This window comes from Rhea pennata, chromosome 2 (genome assembly GCF_028389875.1).
Source record: "Rhea pennata isolate bPtePen1 chromosome 2, bPtePen1.pri, whole genome shotgun sequence".
Taxonomy (NCBI): domain Eukaryota; kingdom Metazoa; phylum Chordata; class Aves; order Rheiformes; family Rheidae; genus Rhea; species Rhea pennata.
The window spans coordinates 79,277,232-79,295,270 of record NC_084664.1 but is presented as its reverse complement, the minus strand read 5'-3'; the positions used below and the strand labels follow the sequence as shown (position 1 = coordinate 79,295,270).

The window sequence follows — 18,039 nt, the reverse complement described above, 5'->3', positions numbered from 1 at the left end:
TAGCGCTACACTGCATAACCCACAGGATGTCATGGATATCAAAGGTTTATTTCAAACCAATAATTAGATGCATTAAATAATCCTCAATGGTCTTTTCATCCATAAAATGTGAAAATATTATTTGGTCAGGAAGCCCAGCGGGGAGAGCAGCTGAAAATTTGGGTTGCAGAGATTTAAGTGCTGCTTTGGTGTTGCTTCATCCTATCTGGAGGTCAAAATAACTTTTTTTTTTTTTTTTTTTTTTTTTTTTTTAATGGAAGATATTTTTCTTGGGAAACTCAGACATTTGGAGCAATAAGGACCAATATATTATTACAAGTATAATTACTGAGTGTGAAGCTTTATCTACCATAATTGATGCAGTCCCAAGTGTCTTATGGAACACATTTCTTTAGACAGCAAAGATAAAAATTCCCTCCAGCAGTCAAGAGGAGGATGTCTATTAGGAATAAAATTCATTAAAAAAAGCTATTTTCAGATTATTGATCTGGATAATTAGATGATTAAAACAGTATCACCTTTCCTGAAGATAGCTCAAAGAGCACATCTTTTAAATCCCAGACATCCCTCTATCACATTCCATCGTTTTAATCTATGACCAGTGGGGGAAATTGGAAATTTGGTGCTTTTCTCTAACATGAGGGTTCATAATGGCTTCTCCTAGTGGAAGGGCCAGAGCAGAGCTTTAAATTTAGGCTAGGGCATTTAAATTATTTGTAGCAAGTGTGGTGTTGTGTCTCCTAGCATTCCTAGGGAAACACAGTGAGATTGGACTGTTCTTTTCAGTAAGTGTGGCACCCTCTCTCCCCCAGCTCTTTTGGTAAGAATAAGGGAAGCCAATCATGCAAGATGAGAAGCATTTCTTATTTTTAGGACAAAAAGCAGCAAGGGAGCAGCATATTCTTCTGTTCCCACACAACAGGCTCCTGGCTTTAGTGGCAGGTCTTGGTGCACAGAACAGTCAGAAAGAAAAAAAAAAGAAGAGAAGAAAGGGGGAAAATCTCATTCTTATGTTGATGCTTAGTGTCACGGCTTGCCACGGAGGACCATTGGGCTTTTTTCCTGGGGAAATGCCACAATGGCCGGCAGGCACGTGAAGCCTGGGGTACTTGGCATGTGATTTTGCTTGCCAGGGGGGAGAAAGAACAGCGGGCATCAGCTCACTTGCAATGGTAATGGATCATTGGGCTCTTCTTGCCTTACAGCGTGTGCAGAGAAAGGCTCTTGCTTTGGCTGCTTGGGCAGATGCGAATGCACAAAATGTGCTGAAAGTACAACCTCCACCTCTGCAGAATGCTCGACACATCAGTCACTCTCTAATGTAATCTCCAGTGAGACCCAATTCCAGCAAAATTGTCAGATTCTGACAAATACAGAGCTGGCTTACACAACTGCAGAAACTCAGGCTTACTGGGTTGTATTTACCTCCATGTGCAGCTGAATCCTTACAGTGGGGAAGCTAATATCACACCCTTGCTGAGTCTAAACACACATGTTGACAGGGTAGATAAAGCTTAGCTCATGGTCTGGCCTGGAGCGGAGACAGTGACCCTCTTTGCAGGAATCTCAAGCAAATTTTGACCAAAATCCCAGGGGAATCCTTTACTTGATGGCTCCCATCCAAAAAGCACACAAATATACTGCTGTTTGTAGCAACTAGTGGCTGTCCAAATACCTTCCCAAATACCAACCACTCATGCATTTTATCACCCACAAACACTGGTTAATTATATTCCTGTCTTTCTTCACATGTTAAGATTTTGGGAACCATGGAGTTTAATCTCTAGCCAGCGATTGCTTTTGCCCTTGGGTTATTCATCTCTCACTCATCAGCCCCTCTGATGGAGCCCTACACTTACTACCACAGCAGTGGGGGTTTTAATGTTTCCTGAGAAATCATGCAATACATTATGTGCAGAGAATATCTGTTCATATTTTCAAGCATTTCACACTACATACTATTAATAAGGCTTGCATGGGCACCAAAATCTACTTTGTAGGAAGCCAAATGCTTTTCCTAAGTCATTCTGGAGGATCTCTGTTGTGCCCTGTTCTAAATATGCCTCTGGAGTTGGAGAAACAACTGATTGTTTTTCCATCATTGACACTTCAGTATTCCCATCTCAAAATGAGAATGGTTTACATAAGCAGTTTCCATAGTTACACAGGAGAAAACAAGGCTCTCTAAACGTGCTCCTCAGGAGCACTGGCAGGTGTGTGTTATTCAAAGGTACCACTGCTATTGCCAAGGCCCTCAAGTATAACTCAAAACTATTAGTAGCTACTTCAGGTCACACCTGCCCCATTAAAGGAGATTGTGGCTACAGGTTATTTACAGGGACAACCTCAGAAGACTAAGCACATGTGTTACGTTCTCCGCTGAACTTGAAAGAGGTGAGCAACAAGGCAGAGTATTGAGTTTTCTTAAAGTACTTGCCTCTGCCAATTAGTAATACAGTGTAGGTTGCTTCCCTGACCAGGGAAATACTATATAGCAAACCTTTTTCTTAGCAGTTGCACTGTGGCTTTCAAGTTCAGCTGTGTTCACCAAAAGCACTTTGCAGAACTCCTGCTATTCCAACCCCCTTTGGAAAAAGTATCTGTTTATGTACCGACTTCAAAGTAGAGAAGTGCTGGCAACCAGCAACAGATGACTGGGCAGAGCTATTTGGATACTTCCTTCTCTTGAACCTCCTTGTCATTTTGTTTTGTTTTTCCTTCCCCTTTCAGCATTTGTGCCCACTACCATTGCCTACGCTCTACAGCATTCCTGCATCAGAAACCTCATGTCAACTTTTCTCACCATGCATTTGGTTTCCATTCTCCTTTCTGTCAGCCTGCGGAGCTGTTGCAGTGTGTGCAAGACAGTCGATGAGCACTGTGCCAAGTGAGCTTTCGAACATTTGCTTGACTCAACTGCATTATTTGGCTCTACATATAGATCTCTCTCTTGAGAGCATTTGAAAAAGTCCAAGTTGAAGAGCACTTCAGCTGAAAACTATAGGACAAAAGATCAGGCTTTGGTGAAATCCCTGCTTTGCTGAAAGATACTAGTTTTAGTTTTCCCAAGTAAGGAGACTCATGAAATTGGGCTAGTAACAGCCCACTCTTGTTTAAATAGGAATTTCAAAATGTCAGCTGAGGGGAATGCATCTCTGCTATTGAAAAAAATACAGGCACATTATCTCCTGATATTCTGTCTGGGTAACTTCTCTCCCCAGTTTAGGTTATTCTCAGGCAAGAAAGTAGTACTCCAGAAAACTCAAGGACACAAATGGTTCTAAGAACAAATTGTCATCTATTTCCCAGTCATAGAAAAAGTTTCCAATTGTTCACCTTTGGCAGTAGATTTTTACTGAATATTCCTTCTCACAATGATCCACAGTAAACAGTGAGGAATAAAAGCAAGTTTTATCAGTGGCAGGTACATAACAGCGGGGATGGTAGGGGAAGGGAAGTCACATATGCAATGGAGGGACAAGCACTAACACTTTGTATTGTCCCCTGACCTTTAATTTTATTTTGATTTGCAAATGTGCTAATGATAGCAGAAAAGAGAGAGTTAAATGTATAAAATGAAAAACCTTTCTGCCTTGTCCCTTACAGGGGTGAATAAAAAACAGTCTGTATGATGCAAGAGACTTTTCTTCTTGTGTATTCCAGATTCATTATGAAGATGTAGGAAATTACATACCCCAAACCATATTAAACTGAAATACAGGCCTTTGGCTTTTACTGGGAACATCTGGTAAAAACCTTGGAAAAGCAAAATTTACTAAAGAGGACTGTAATCAATTTCCACAGTTAGAGATTCACATATTTTATACAAAAACAACTAGTACACTACAAAGCACTCAACATATAGAGCAAAGGCAAATATTATTTTGTAAGGCATGAAAGAAAGATACATCATTGCAATTCCAATGGAATTTTATGGAAATAAAACATTTTACTTTTTTAAAATACAGAGCCCAATTAAAATATAAGTAAACCTAGCCTTTCAAACATCTTAAAGCAAGAGATCAGACAAATATGTCAAATATGTTTAATTTTTTTTCAAAATAACTGATGGCAAAATAAAATATTTACATCACGTCATACTGTGTAAACATGTAATGTCACTGTACAAAGAAATATACATGCAAAATAAAGTAAAAATTTAACTGAAACAATAAAGGAAAATAATACACAAACATAACGCTATGAGGTTGGTACGAATACACATCCAGTTTTGAAGTCAGTTGTCTTCTTTTAAAAAGTTTCTGTACAGCTTTACAAACAAACAAACAAACAAACAAAAAAAAAAAAACCAAAAAAGGAATAAATAGAGTACAGTGGAAGCTGCAAAGCTCAAAATTAATCCAAGCTAGGTTATGGCTTAAGACCCAGATACCTAACTAGTGTGGGACGTTGGCTTGGTTTCTTTAAGCATGGCATTTCACACAAACATAGGTGACAACACACCCAGAAGAACTCAGTGACGCACAGAAAACCATCTCTGCCTTTTTAAATAGCTCACGTTAATATTACTTCAACCTTAAAAACAGCTACTAAGACAATTACATTACGTGTCAGATTCTCATCACCTGACCACTACTTTTTGAATGTATTTCTTCAAAGAGCACAAAATTCATTTGTTCATTTCACAGAAAGAAGTAAACACAGATTTGAAAATCCTAAAAAGTAGTAAATATTGAGACTGATTTTGGGAAAGTCATACTTTGGCATTTTGAATATAATAATAAATTTTCTTAACCAGTTTGAGATTTGGGATACGAATCTCTTTGTCTCTCTTTTTTTTTTTTTTTCTTTTTAAACAATCCTTAAAACTGACTAGTCTTCACTAAATCCTATGCTTACCCTCATCTTAAACTAATAATGACAGTGTGACACAACACACCCTCCCCTGCCCACCCCAAAACCCCAAACACGCAAACAAAACCATAAAGCTCGCCGTACTAAGTATGTGCTTTTTCTATATATTTATTACAGTTACAACAGAGGTCCTCATAAATAGTTGCATAAAATGTTAAAGCCACAACATTGCACATGATATGAAATAAAAGAAAATCCCAAATGAGTGCATTTACAGTATTTCATCCTACTGCATACTGCTCAGCAATCAAGTTGGCAAACTGGGCACCAACCTGAAGTCCTTTACAAAAGGGACAGCAAGTACTGACCCAAACTGAAGACCCGCACAGTGGTATACCACCATTTAGGAAGGAGGGGGTAAAAAAGGATAACGAGGGGGAAAAAAAAATTATAGACTGAAGGCAGGAAACAGTCTATATACAAGTAAGGCCTACATTTTATCAGAGCAAAACAATTCATTCTATTTGTATGCAAAAACTTTGAGGTTGGATGCACTTAAAAGCAGAGTCTGATCTCAGTGCACTGCTACGTGAGATACATACAGGCGAGGCAACTGGAAAGCTCTAGGACCAAGTGAAAACCAGATGTTATAAATGGAGGCCGTATCCATGGGCAGCCATCTTGGTGAGTCTTCTCCAGGCATGATTTCAGTTGTTAATACCAGTGCTTTGAACATAGGCATTTCTTCCTTGAATAAATCTTGAAAACGGTAGTTAAGTTCACTTGCAAAATTCAACTCCTGTTTATTAAAAAAACCTATTTTTTTTGCAGAAACCTGAATAAAATACTGTATCGCTCGTGACTGCCTTTTGCAGAGTACAGTGCCACCATCCTCCACCCCAGTGAAGTCTGCATTGCCAGTCACACATGCAGCCACGCACGGGTCTCCTTGCAATGCATTTGCACACGAACATTCGCTAGCAGCTGGTTGGCTCGGTGGTTGCTTTCCTCAAAATTCAAGTCAACAGCTGATCGGCAGGAGGAGTCTATCTCCAGTCTGATTGGCAAGAGGAGTCTATCTCCAGTCTTGATTGGCAGGTGAAAGAGAATGAGAGAACTTCGGGCAAGGTCAAACTCTTGGCAAGAGCCTGCTCTGTAAGAAGTTTTTAATGCTACGGATGGGTCGAACATCATTCTGGTGTTTTCGCCGCTCAATGAATGAAGTCAGTCTGGATATGTCAATGCTGTCAGCATTTTTGCTGTTCCCCAGCTGCAGCCATTGCTCCTGGAGGGCCAGTGCAGCCGAGGGACGCTTAGCTGGGTCATCCTGAAGTAGGAAGCATACAAAATCTTTGGCCTTCTGGCTAACTCCTTTGAAGTAGTCATCTGGGAAACTAAAGTCTAAGCGGCAAATATTCAGGCAAGTTTCCTCTACACTTTCATCCAGGAAAGGAGAGACGCCACTAAGAAGGACATATGTGAGCACGCCAATGCTCCAAACATCTGAAGTGAGGGAAACAGGATTTCCAAGAATAATTTCAGGAGCTGCAAACTCTGGGTTTCCAAGTAACTGGTGGATATAATATGTGGTATTGAGCTGGACTGCGTCTCCAAAGTCAGCCAGTTTTATTGTTGGCTTAGTGGAACTCTGGTCCACCAAAATATTTTCAGGCTAGAAAACATAAAATAAAAGGTTTGAAGGTCATCTTTTGAGACAGTCTAACATGCATTTAATGCTCTAACATTACTGTTTCCCAGCCAGCACTGTCAGCTCAAAAAATGTAACAAAGCTACAAGGATTACTGCCCAAGGGCAGCTCTGTAAAGCTCCTAGGCAGTCCTATCAGCCCTTCCCCCAAACCAACCAGTGGGCAGTCTCTTGCCAACTGCAGCATGAAATGAATGTGTTTCAGCTGCTGGCATTATAATATTTGCAGGAAATACAGCTCTGCCAGATAAGACTGCAGATGTTCACAATAACAGCTCTGCAAAGTTTCACAGAAAATTCTGTTAGGGAGCTTACAGCTTAAATAACAGCAACTAAAAATACAGGGTGAATAAAACACCTACTCTGTATTTGCTTTATGACAGACAGACAGACAACAAATACCTGCATTTAAATATTGAAAGACCTTGTCTACACTATTATGACTTTTTCAATACAATTCAACAATTTGGTGTTTCTTTAGCTTTACTGATGGGATTAAAGAACTACCATGACCCTATGGCAGAAAAGGATCTGAGTGGACACACATGGATTCAGTAGCACTGCCCCACGACTAGTAAGCTGAAATTGGAACTGTTTTATGATTTTAATTCTGACATGATTGCTGCTTTAGCTATAATCTTGCCACAATAAGAATTATTTATTTTACTTACCTACTAAGCTACTAATTGTACTTACCTACAAATAGTTTTTAAGTAGTTCACCTTTATATACTCCAAGACCAGAAAAAGTGCTAGTGTGCTCCCTATAGCAATAGAAAACTTTAAATTTTTGGTCTCCATGATATATGCAGACAAAACTGGTTCTGCTTGGTAAACAGAAGCATGTGGAAGGAAGATGCAGTCTCTTTTAGCTTTTTCTCACCATGACATCTTTCAGCAAAAGAGATTCTGCCTACAAATATGACTTTTCAATGCTAAAAATCCTCATTATTCAAATTGAGGTGGAAAAAAATAATAAAAAAAAGGATGAAGAATAGATTTCAATTCAAATTCAGCTAAAAATCTTCTCTTTATGGAGTTTTTTCTACCAGAATGCATCAAATCCTTGTGGCCCAAGTAAAATGCATGGGCTGGAACAGCTGCCCAGCAGGTAGTATTCACACCCAGATTCCTTCATACAGTCTTGAAGCAGTTCACAGACCCATACTATCAGCTGCCAGTTTCTAGAAGTTGGAGGTATTCAGTTCCCTGGAACGGCGCTCTCTGCTAGTAAGCCTATTCACTCCTCACCTTTAGGTCCAAATGTGCTATTCTGCAGTTGTGAAGATACTGCACAGCTTCCAGAATCTCTCCCAGGTAGAGTCTGATCTTCCCCTCAGTGAGGTTTCCCCATCGCACGACGTAGTCTAGAAGGCGACCCTGGTCAGCCCTATTGGAATTACAAGAGTTATATTTTAATACAGATATCAGAGCTGAAAGAAAAACGTACAGTCAGTTTTCAAAGTTATGAAAAGTGTTCAAGGCAAGTATCCCTTAACTACAACTATTTCACTGTTTCTGATACTTAGCTACTGTTTCTTGATCAATTTTTCTGCCTGCTGATGAGAAAGTTCTATGTTGTTTACAGCTGACCTGCACCTAAAATAAGGGGAATTAACTTCAAACTGTAAGCAAAGGGTGGAGAAAGGAAGAAATACAGTATTATTGTCAGACTGAAAGGCCTACAGAACTGTTCAAAACTACAGTGTTTTCTATTTTATCCTTAGCTAAAAATTAAAGAAACAAACCTCAGTATATCCCAAGTACCTAACTCTGTTCTGTACACAATGGATGTATTCAACTGAAATCCTATTAGCAGCACTGTAAACCTCTTCCAGTTTAAATAATGAAGACTTGCAGTTTTAATCCACTGGCTACCAGAGGCCTGCAAAAGTGTCTTTCTGTGATGTTTCCTAAATTATTATGGAAGTGATCTTAGTATTTATTTTGGGTGCATAGTTTGGAACAGTGACATTTACATGCTCTTACTGGTCTGTTTACTTACAGGACAGTAAGCACTCTACGCTGCTAGTCATAAATCTGAAATCTTGACCATCATGATTAACTGCGGAAGGGGTAACTGCTGCAGAACTCTACTTAAACACTGCATGAATAGAACTGCAGGTGAAAATCCATAGACTACGTTTATGTAGAGCAAAGGAAAAAAAAAAACAGACAGAAGACATTATAATGCTAGAGACCAGCTGTGTCCTGCCATAGGTTGCAGGAATAATCATAGCCAGATTAGAATATTCCTAATTCACTTCTGCCATTTCTTTATATAAAATAATTTCTGTAATTTCAGATGAAGATTACTACCTACATGTCAGTTCAATAAGCCTACTAGACTCCTCCTTAATAAATCATTAAACTTATCTAATGCTGCTATTAAAAATGCTAACTGCATGATTTTATTTAGGTGTTTCCAAACTTAAGCCTTAGTTTCTTATTCACAAACTATAACAAATGCCCTGGGAAGTCAGATGTACAGATTGCACTCTATAGATTAAGTTAGAGTCCACATACATTTCTAACACTAGTATGTAGTTGGTGGAGGTCTCAAAGGTATCAAGAAGGCCAATGAGCTGGGGATGCTGGAGATTCTGCATGACTCCAAGTTCATGGGTAACCTGGTCTCGTTTCATCAACTTCTTATTCACAAACTTAGTGGCTACTGCTCGCTTGGTTCCTCTCTGGTCACACTTCTTAACGACAGAAAATCTGCCCCTGGAATATAAATCAAAAGGAAGAATTAGCTGAGAGATGCACTAAGGACATACCTGCACTCTGAAAAATATCCTAATTTTAGATCTCTAATAAAGCCATTTCTGGGCATAAACAAGAATTTTGTGTACGCATCTTCTACAAAATGTGTTTGGATAAATAATTAGTTCTGGAAAGAAAACTTTTTTATTGTATTCACAGACAATTCAAAGTCAGAGTAGCATTCAGCTTTCAAAGGTTCATCATTAAGCAGACAAAGGTATGTCTACTCAATTACACAATTTGCATAATGTCTACATAATGCCTGTACAATTTATTTTGCATTTTGCTCATTTTTGGACCTTTTCTGGCTTAAATTTTCATACTCTCAATAAAAAAAGCTTCACTAGAGAAGCAGCATCAATCATGTTAAGGTGTACTTCAAAAATGACTATAGAGCCTCTCAGAACACACACCTTTCATGTAATCTATAATATTAGTTCAACCTAAATATGTTCTGTTTATGCAGTGCCATCTAGTGCTGGCAAGATTTTGACTTCCTTATTTCTATTTAACACAATATAATCCTGGCTTATTAGCTTCATATAAGTAATTTTTCTTAGAGAATTTGATTATTCCACTGAGAAGTTCATACTTTGCAATAAACATCTGTCTTTATAGATTAACATTACAACATACCTGCCAAGCTCTGCCACTTCACTGTAGAGGGAATCAAAGTTGTCTTTCCAGATTACCATGATCCCATCATTTCCAGGACCTACAATAAAGAGAAGCACAGTATGTCCAGCATTTAATATAGTCAGATCCTCCTCAGAACTACACTACTGTCATTATAACCAAGGAACTCTTTCAGATGCAAATGAGACATATGTGGACTTCATATTCAGTTTGGGAATAAATTTTAGGAGGAATTTGCCTTAGACTGACCATTATCATTTTTGGTTTGAAGCTGGGTGCGTGCAACTGATACCTTCGTATTTTCCATCCTTTCGCAGGTGGGAGATAAAATTGTTTCTGTAATCAACTACTTTATTGATGGTTTATGAAGCCCCTTACTTGACTTGACTTAACTATTCAGGTCAAAAAGTATTTTGAAAGAGATAATGCAGAAGAGTTAACTGCAATCAAATGGCTTCATTCACGGAAGTCCAAAGGACTAAGAAGGATTTCATACATTCTGGAAGCCTTGGGGTTTTCTTTTCGTTCAAAATGATGGGGAAACAAATGGCAGGAGGCCTCATGACAACCATCAGCACTTCCCAATAAAAGTATTGATAGAGCTGAGAAATATGGTTGCCCATCTCTTGGAGGTTGGTTATCAAGTAACTAAGATATCATACCAAATTGTGGTTTACTTTTGAATGAAAAATAAATGCTTACTTTTGGACAAGGTCAGTGAGATGACCGTGGCTAGAAAGATGGTAGTTTGGGCCATAAGGCCTTTGTGACCCTGATTCTGGCCATCATTTTGGGCTTCTGTGATAGGGTAAGAAGGACACTCATTATATTAGTTTCTTAAAGCACAGTTTCACACTGACTCTTTCCAATCCTTTGGGAGTTTTCTGCTTCCTGACCAGAAACTTTCCTTGGCTGACACACAATTAATGGAACCATCTTGTCCCATTAATCTGCATGTAACACAGATTGGCAGCAAGACAACTGGGATTGTGCGTGAGAGCAGCTCAGCCAAAGCAGCAGAACAAATTTTATAGTGGAACTAATTCCGGTGCAGGGGGGATTGTCTGTACAGGAACGAGTAATCTTGGCAAATTGAACCAAATAGCCAGAAGAACAGGTATCTTGCATTATGGCTATTATCAACAATACATCTGCCACAGTTTTTTTTTTCTTTCTTTTAAAGTGATCAGACAACGTAGCAGCTACCCGAAGAAAACTCAAAAACTCAAACAGTAGTGTAGAGGCCAAGAATTTCTTTTCTGTCTTTTATCTATTGCAATATACCTGTCACAAGGCTCAACTACTGGTTGTCTGCTGAAAGCTTTGGTTCAATTAGTAGGAAGTGCTAGGAATAATCACCACCTCATTATGTTGACTCTAAGATACTTATTGTATCTGCCAACAAGCAGACCATAAAATCGCAGCATCGAATATAAATCTCCAACAGTTTCAGAAGAGATTGTCTGAATAGACACATCTTTCCAAGGTCAGTTTCAACATTCCAAGAAAATTGTGAAGTTGTTTTGGAAAAAGGGAAGAATACATTTTGGAGAGGTTCAGGACAACCCTACAAGTTTCCATATCCACTGAGATGTAAGTACAAAAACAGAATGAAACATTTCGTATCATATTTTGTTTTCCACGATCAACTTGAGACAGAGCTATTTCACCTCAAATTTATTAATTAATTCCTGCGAAGGAATGGGCCCTTCAATAAATTAAATGACCCACGTAGTATCAGTGGTTAAACCTGCATGTAAGAAAGCTTATATTCTCCTGCCTCATTATGTTCTCTCCACTTCTAAAAATGTAGCATCCACAACACTTAAGAGGAAGATAAATGAATACATGAACAAAACACTGAAACTTATTTCACAGAATCACAGAATGTTTGAGGTTGGAAGGGACCTCTGGAGATCATCTAGTCCAACTCTCCTGCTCAAGCAGGGTCACCTACAGCACATCAGACGGGATCGCATGCAGGTGGAAAGGACTGGTATAGTACTTCCTTAACAGAAGGAAACTTAAGTGTCCTTTTTTTTTTTTTTTCTTTTTTCTGCCCTATGGATAACACGTACCTACCATTGAAATCTCAGATGCTTTGAATGTAATTAATTAAAAAAAGAACAAAAACAAAAAGAACCCAGAGAGACAGGCCTACCTAAAACTCGTAGATTGGCAGAGGATGAAACTGAACCCATATCGTTTGCAGCTATACACGTATAGATACCATCGTCTTCTGCAGTAACGCCAATGATTTTCAGTGAAGCCTCTCCTAAGTCACTGAGAAACATAATGTCAATCATTAACTTCATATTCATTTTACAGACTTTAAAATAAGGAAATTAGACATAGGTAGGGCAATAATGTTAATATTTCTTATGCTCCAGCTCCTATATGCTCTCTGGAGAAGCACTACTAGCTCTATCTCTGCCATTTCAGAAGTCTCTATCAGAATTACAGTATTTTGTATCTTTGAAATATTTTGGAACATATTTCAGACTATCAGAAAAGCAAATATCCCCAATGGCACTTTGTCTCCAGTTTGCAGACTTCTTTGCATCTGAAAATCAAGCACTTGCCCTGTTTTTTTTTTTTTTTTTTTTTTTGTGCTCCCTGTATCTCCTTTAATTATGAGAATTCATACTGAGAAAACTTCAAGGAGATGGTCCATCATTGTTCTTTCTGGAAGCTTAATTTCCACCCCTGATGCCTAGCACATGGAAGCTGATCTAACATTTGTACTTTCAGAGCATTTTTCCATTGTAGGAGTGGATCTTTAATACAAAAGGTGCATCAAACCATGACTTTGGAGACTTTAGAATCCTGGAGAATTAAGCTGGGAAGATATTTAGGTTTTCCCTCTGTTCCAAGGCACAAACAGCAATAAGATATATGAGACCACAGGAGAAAGATTCTGCAGACACTTCCTCAATCCTCCTCATTACTCAACTGGCCTTTCTGCCTGTCTTTAAACATCTCCTTAAACCTTCCTCTGTGCAATTCATGTCTATTAATTTTGGAGCATTTGTCATGGATAGTGGATAATTCTCCTTCAGCCTCCACAAGTCTTTTAACAAATGTGAATACTTAGCATGTCTTCCCTCAAGCATTTCACCTTTAGGCTCAAAACAACTCTCAAAACAACTCTAAACAACAGAGCATATATTCAAGACTATCCAGCCTTGTTATCGCTTTCCTTTGGATCCATTCAAATAACTCTAAATCACTGGACTGACTAAGCCAAAAGGTATTTGCCACAGTCTTCACTCAACCACTTAATTTCAGGGGGGAAATGAATATAATTTTATTGACATAGGAATACAACTCCCTCCCCCCATTTAAAGGACATTTTTTGACCATTTTCAAAAAGTTGGCTGCCACAAGCAATAGGACTTACCAGTTATTACTGTGCAACTGTAACAGGCCACAGTGATTTAAACCTAGAGAACCTAGCTCTTACTCATCTCTCTCAGTGGTCCTGGATACAGTAGCACAGCTGTTCCTGTACCTTTGTCTCTCCATAACAAAAATCATACCAAGCAAAAAGAGAAAAGCAGTAGCACTAAGAAAAATAAAACACTGTATAACATGCTATCAAGTCTGCAGATGATTTGGGCTGTATCATACAGCAATTTATAAGATGACATGCTCTTGTATCCACTAATGAGGCAGTTTTCAGTTTTTCAGTTTTCTTCTAATTGAAGTTATTCAATAAACAGAATTTTCTGTATATAAAAAGATGTTTTTTCAGAAAGCATCCGTTTCAGAAAGCATGTTTAAAAAAGAAACAGTTCTAATATGCAGTTTCACATTCCAAAATACAACAATTTCTCTCATTGGTTAGCTCTTTGAGTTGTCACTTAGTCTGTTCAATTCTATCAGAGTAAGGCAAAAACGTTAGTCTCAGTGCTTCAGCTACAAAGATTGCAGCATTAATGTTAGCAGGAACCAGAGGCTGTTTCCTTGCAAAATGCCATAGTGCAGGCTTTCTGAAAGCAGTCATCTGCCTTAAAAATGATGGTATGCTAGCAGCGGTATCAAAGGATCGGCCTTATGGCATGTCACAGCATTGGCATGTTGCAGCATGCTGTTCTAATTCAAGCATTAGATGGTTGGTTTTAGATAGCTTTTAAATCAACTGATTATGACATTTGGGTACCACCAGCCATACTCAGAGGAATTTACAGAATTTTTTTAGAAGATCCCAACTGTGAAGTACTTTCATCTGAGGGCAACCCCACCTTTAAGCCTCACAGACAAAAGCCATCTTGCACTGAAGTTTCAAATACAAAATATAATTGCTTCAGCAGTTCCTATTCTTTCATAGAGGTTCCCTTTTCCACCCAGGATCCAGATAAAAAAGTGCCCAGTGAAAAAACTTTCTCAAGAGAAAAGAAGATGGCTTTTTATCATTAATCATCACAGTAATGCTTTTTACAGAATGGTCCCGCAGGAATGGTTGTAAGTGGCACAACTGAGGGGCAACAACATGTGATACAGGGATGGGAACTTTAGCAGTCATCTTTGCCAGAGGTATGACATAGGTTAACTACATAATAAAACTAAAGCCATCTCATGACACTAAAATTATCCACTAAGATTTACCAGCTTGCTCCAACTCCAAAACTTCTTGTCACTTATTTCTGAGAGTGTACGTGATAGCAGCAAGTCAGGTATTGAATAACTATCAACCAAAGCTTTCTGCACAGAATCAGAATCCTTTTATATGTTTAGGAGTCACTTTGTTTTTTCTTGGGGTGTTCAATTGGGAGGGGTAGAGAGATGTGTTTGAGAATAACACCACAAACACCTCAAACCCACTAGGGTTGCTTACATGAATTTTTCCTTTTAAAATAAGGAGATAATTATACAAATTACTGTACCTGTATGAGATGCTGTGATGACCGTCATTACTCAGTGTATTATGATCGGGACCTTTCCAAGTAATTGAAGCCTTAGGGCGACCACAGACTTTACACCTAAGCACGATGGTCTCTCCTGTCTCACACGTTACCTCACTCAATGGTATTATAAACTCTGGGGGAACTGAAAAAAGAAAATTAATGGCAATTGAAGATCACCAATTTGCTTTTCCATTCCCTTCATATTCTCTTTATTATTACTTAAGACAAAGGCACTGAATGTTTCCAAGAGTTTATCTCTTTGAGCACATCAGTGACTAGGCCTCTTGTTAGGGCTCTGCAGAGTTAATGACTTTTTCTCTGCATGGACTTGGGCATGACCTATTGTGCTATGCCATGGATAACCTGGAACCGTATCATGGCAAATCAAACACTGTTTGCACCAAGTAACCTGAGAAAACCCATCAGTGAAAAGTACTGGAGGTTATGCTCAGCAAAGTTATCTTTATGTCCAGCTAAGTTTGCAAAGGGAACACAAAACACCTATCTGTTGAGGCAGTGTGGTGGTTTCCCTCTTTGCTTACAGATCAAACTCAAAATGTTTCGTTTTGTGAATCAAGTAAAAAGAAAAAAGTGTGGCTCTGACTCCAGAATGCCACTATCTTTGTCCCAATCAGCCTCAGCAGTGGAGAGGCCCTGAATGCTCCCTGGAGTTTCAGCCGATAAAAAATAAGCAGAAGGTCTCCAACTCCCGACTTTATTTTACAAATACAACGAAATTCAAATTCCATACAATCTCAGTGCAGACACATTAGGAAAGGAAGACAGCATAAATCTTCCTGAAAAGCACATCATACAGTCCTTGTGAACAAAAGTCTTGCATCTTGCATCTTAAAAGCTCTGATATATTTCTTTATCTCTTGCCCAAACAAACAAAAAAAACCCCATATCAAAAAATCATCCCAAACTCCTACATACATTTTGATAGAAAACTCTCTGTTCAAATTCACTTGAAATTAATTACATTAGGAACTGAGTAAACTATGCTTTCATCAAATTATAAAGATTAAAATAACTTACCATCATAAATGTAATTGGGATTGAGAAGCTGGAAAGAAGAAATTAAAGAATTAATGTCCTTATAACCTTATAATAAATTAAAGAATGGTAGAAAAAGCACAGTGAGAGCAGAAGTTAGGTGTACCCACAAAGATCCAAGACACATTTGGACATCAGAATATCAGTACAGCACTACTCTCTCTGCAGTATCATTATGCAGTATCACATCTGCAGGCTCAAAAATCACACCTCCCTGTCTTGGGTCTGGACAAATACAGTCCATTAAAGCCACTGTTGCATCCATTTACTTGCTGTGAAATTCCAACAGAAGCTAGAACTAGAGGCTAGATTTTAAAGAAACTCTAATATGACTATTTTTGGAAACTATTATATCTTTGTAACATTTACCTTTACAGAAACCTTGTTGGCAAGTCCTTCTCGGGATTTGCGGTAACCATTTTCTAGCTTGCCTTCCCTTTTGCCGTCTTTATCTTTTTTCTCAGATTTCTTCCTTAAACGGAGTGCTGTGTGCCAAGATGTTGACTTCCTGAATGCAGAACATTAAAACTTTGGTCAATTGTTTTCAACTCTCAGCTCTGCATTATACTTTCTATTTTGAAATGCTATCGGTAAAGTATGTTTCAACATTATTTCATTGTGTTAATAGATACTGAAATGAAATATACTGTGTACTTCACAAGGCATGCTAATCTTAGTTAAAACTGTAAGCAAACTGGTAAGATTTAGTAGTTTAGTATTTCTTGAAATCTTTGCTGGAGTAGTAAACTTTCAATATGCAAATACAAAGTGTCAATCAAACTGAGCAATGAACAGCATAAAATCCATCTCTAAGTCTATAGGAGCTTTACATTAGAGCTGGTAGGTAGTCTGATATGACATGATTTTCCCTATTACAGTGTTGAGGGAAGTCTTCCTAGCACAACCAGCCAATTTCAAATGGTTTGTGGCTCCAGGTGGAAAGCTGGGAACTCTGAAATCTCATTCCATTTGGCACAAACAAAGATGTCTTGCCTGGCTGCTCATACCATTAAGTCAATAACTTACTGCTCTTAAGCCATGCTCTTAAGCCATTTTATATTCTTTTCCCAGAAGACTGTATAAATAGTGGGTTTCTTTTTTCTTTTTTTAAATAAAAAATAGGTCCTTCTGGGTTCTTTCTTACTATTCTGTAGTTGGAAGTGGGCTAAGACATCTCTCATATATTCATCCAACTTGATGCTTATTTCTCAAAGATAGCTTCAACTTTTGGTTTAAAAGCTTCAAAGTCTTGTCTAAATGGGAAATTTTTCTTACTCCTCCTCTTCTACATATGTCCAGACACTTACTTGATGGTTCCATCAGGGTTGTCAATGATGACTGCACTGGTATGCCCCAAGACATAGCCGGGAATCCAGCCCTCGGCTGCGGGGCACTGATCAGTGGCGGCTCTGAACACCAAAAACATGTTCTGTTGGTTGCTGGCTAGAATCTGCACGACCTCTCCTTGGTAGACATTTATCTCATCCTCCTTCACTGCCGTGTAATCGTGTGTCACCAGCATGGTGGAGATATTGCTACTGCTGCTACTTTCACTCTGCAATGTCAAGCGGAAGCACAAAGAAGGGGAGGGGGGAAAGAACTAATGAAAAGTTCATGAAGACGATAGGCTATTCTCGGCCCACACCATTACAACCAAGATCTGCATAATCCACATAGCTTAAGGCACAGTCAGAGCAAAGAGCTAGGATTTCTCTTCTAGAGCTGGCTGTGTCTATCTTGTGTAAATTAGCTTGATTTTTGAATAGTATTACTTAAAGCAGCAGCAATTTATTCCTGTTACTTTTACTCAAGATTACTTTCTCTCTATTTATTAAGACTCAGTTTATATATAGCCACCAATTTATATTCCTTTCAGGCTCTGACTCTGAATCCTTTACTGAACATCTTCATCAGGTAACAGAACTACCATACAGCACTGGGGACAATTCATCATGAAGTCTTATAGATGCAGTTTCAAAAATATAACCAGTTAATAACTCACTTGATAAACACTAGGAACTCCAACAACAAAAAATATATGGTCTTTCCTAGCAGAACGTCTCAGTTCTCAGACATTAGGCTTCTCTTGCATGCCAAACACGTCAAATTACAAAAGAATAAAATAGGCTTCTGATAATGTCTCTTAAAAACCT

The 18,039-nt window shown here is 38.5% G+C and overlaps 1 protein-coding gene across 5 annotated transcripts in view; it reads right to left on the bottom strand.

The window, feature by feature from the left end:
- Positions 1–3,313: 3,313 nt before the first annotated feature.
- The window catches only part of TRIO (trio Rho guanine nucleotide exchange factor), a 255,536-nt gene continuing 240,810 nt past the window's right edge, over positions 3,314–18,039 (bottom strand). For 3 of the 5 annotated variants that reach the window (XM_062569805.1, XM_062569806.1, XM_062569808.1), the window contains 9 exons: positions 17,194–17,441; positions 16,256–16,394; positions 15,869–15,896; positions 14,810–14,972; positions 12,085–12,206; positions 9,924–10,002; positions 9,048–9,248; positions 7,773–7,911; positions 3,314–6,487 (listed from right to left, as the gene is read on the bottom strand). In XM_062569805.1, the coding sequence (XP_062425789.1) occupies positions 5,945–6,487; positions 7,773–7,911; positions 9,048–9,248; positions 9,924–10,002; positions 12,085–12,206; positions 14,810–14,972; positions 15,869–15,896; positions 16,256–16,394; positions 17,194–17,441 (1,662 nt within the window). In that variant the 3' untranslated portion in view covers positions 3,314–5,944. Of the gene's footprint in view, positions 6,488–7,772; positions 7,912–8,573; positions 8,626–9,047; positions 9,249–9,923; positions 10,003–12,084; positions 12,207–14,809; positions 14,973–15,868; positions 15,897–16,255; positions 16,395–17,193; positions 17,442–18,039 lie in introns of those variants that run through there. The other 2 variants (XM_062569807.1, XM_062569810.1) reach the window with 2 other exon arrangements.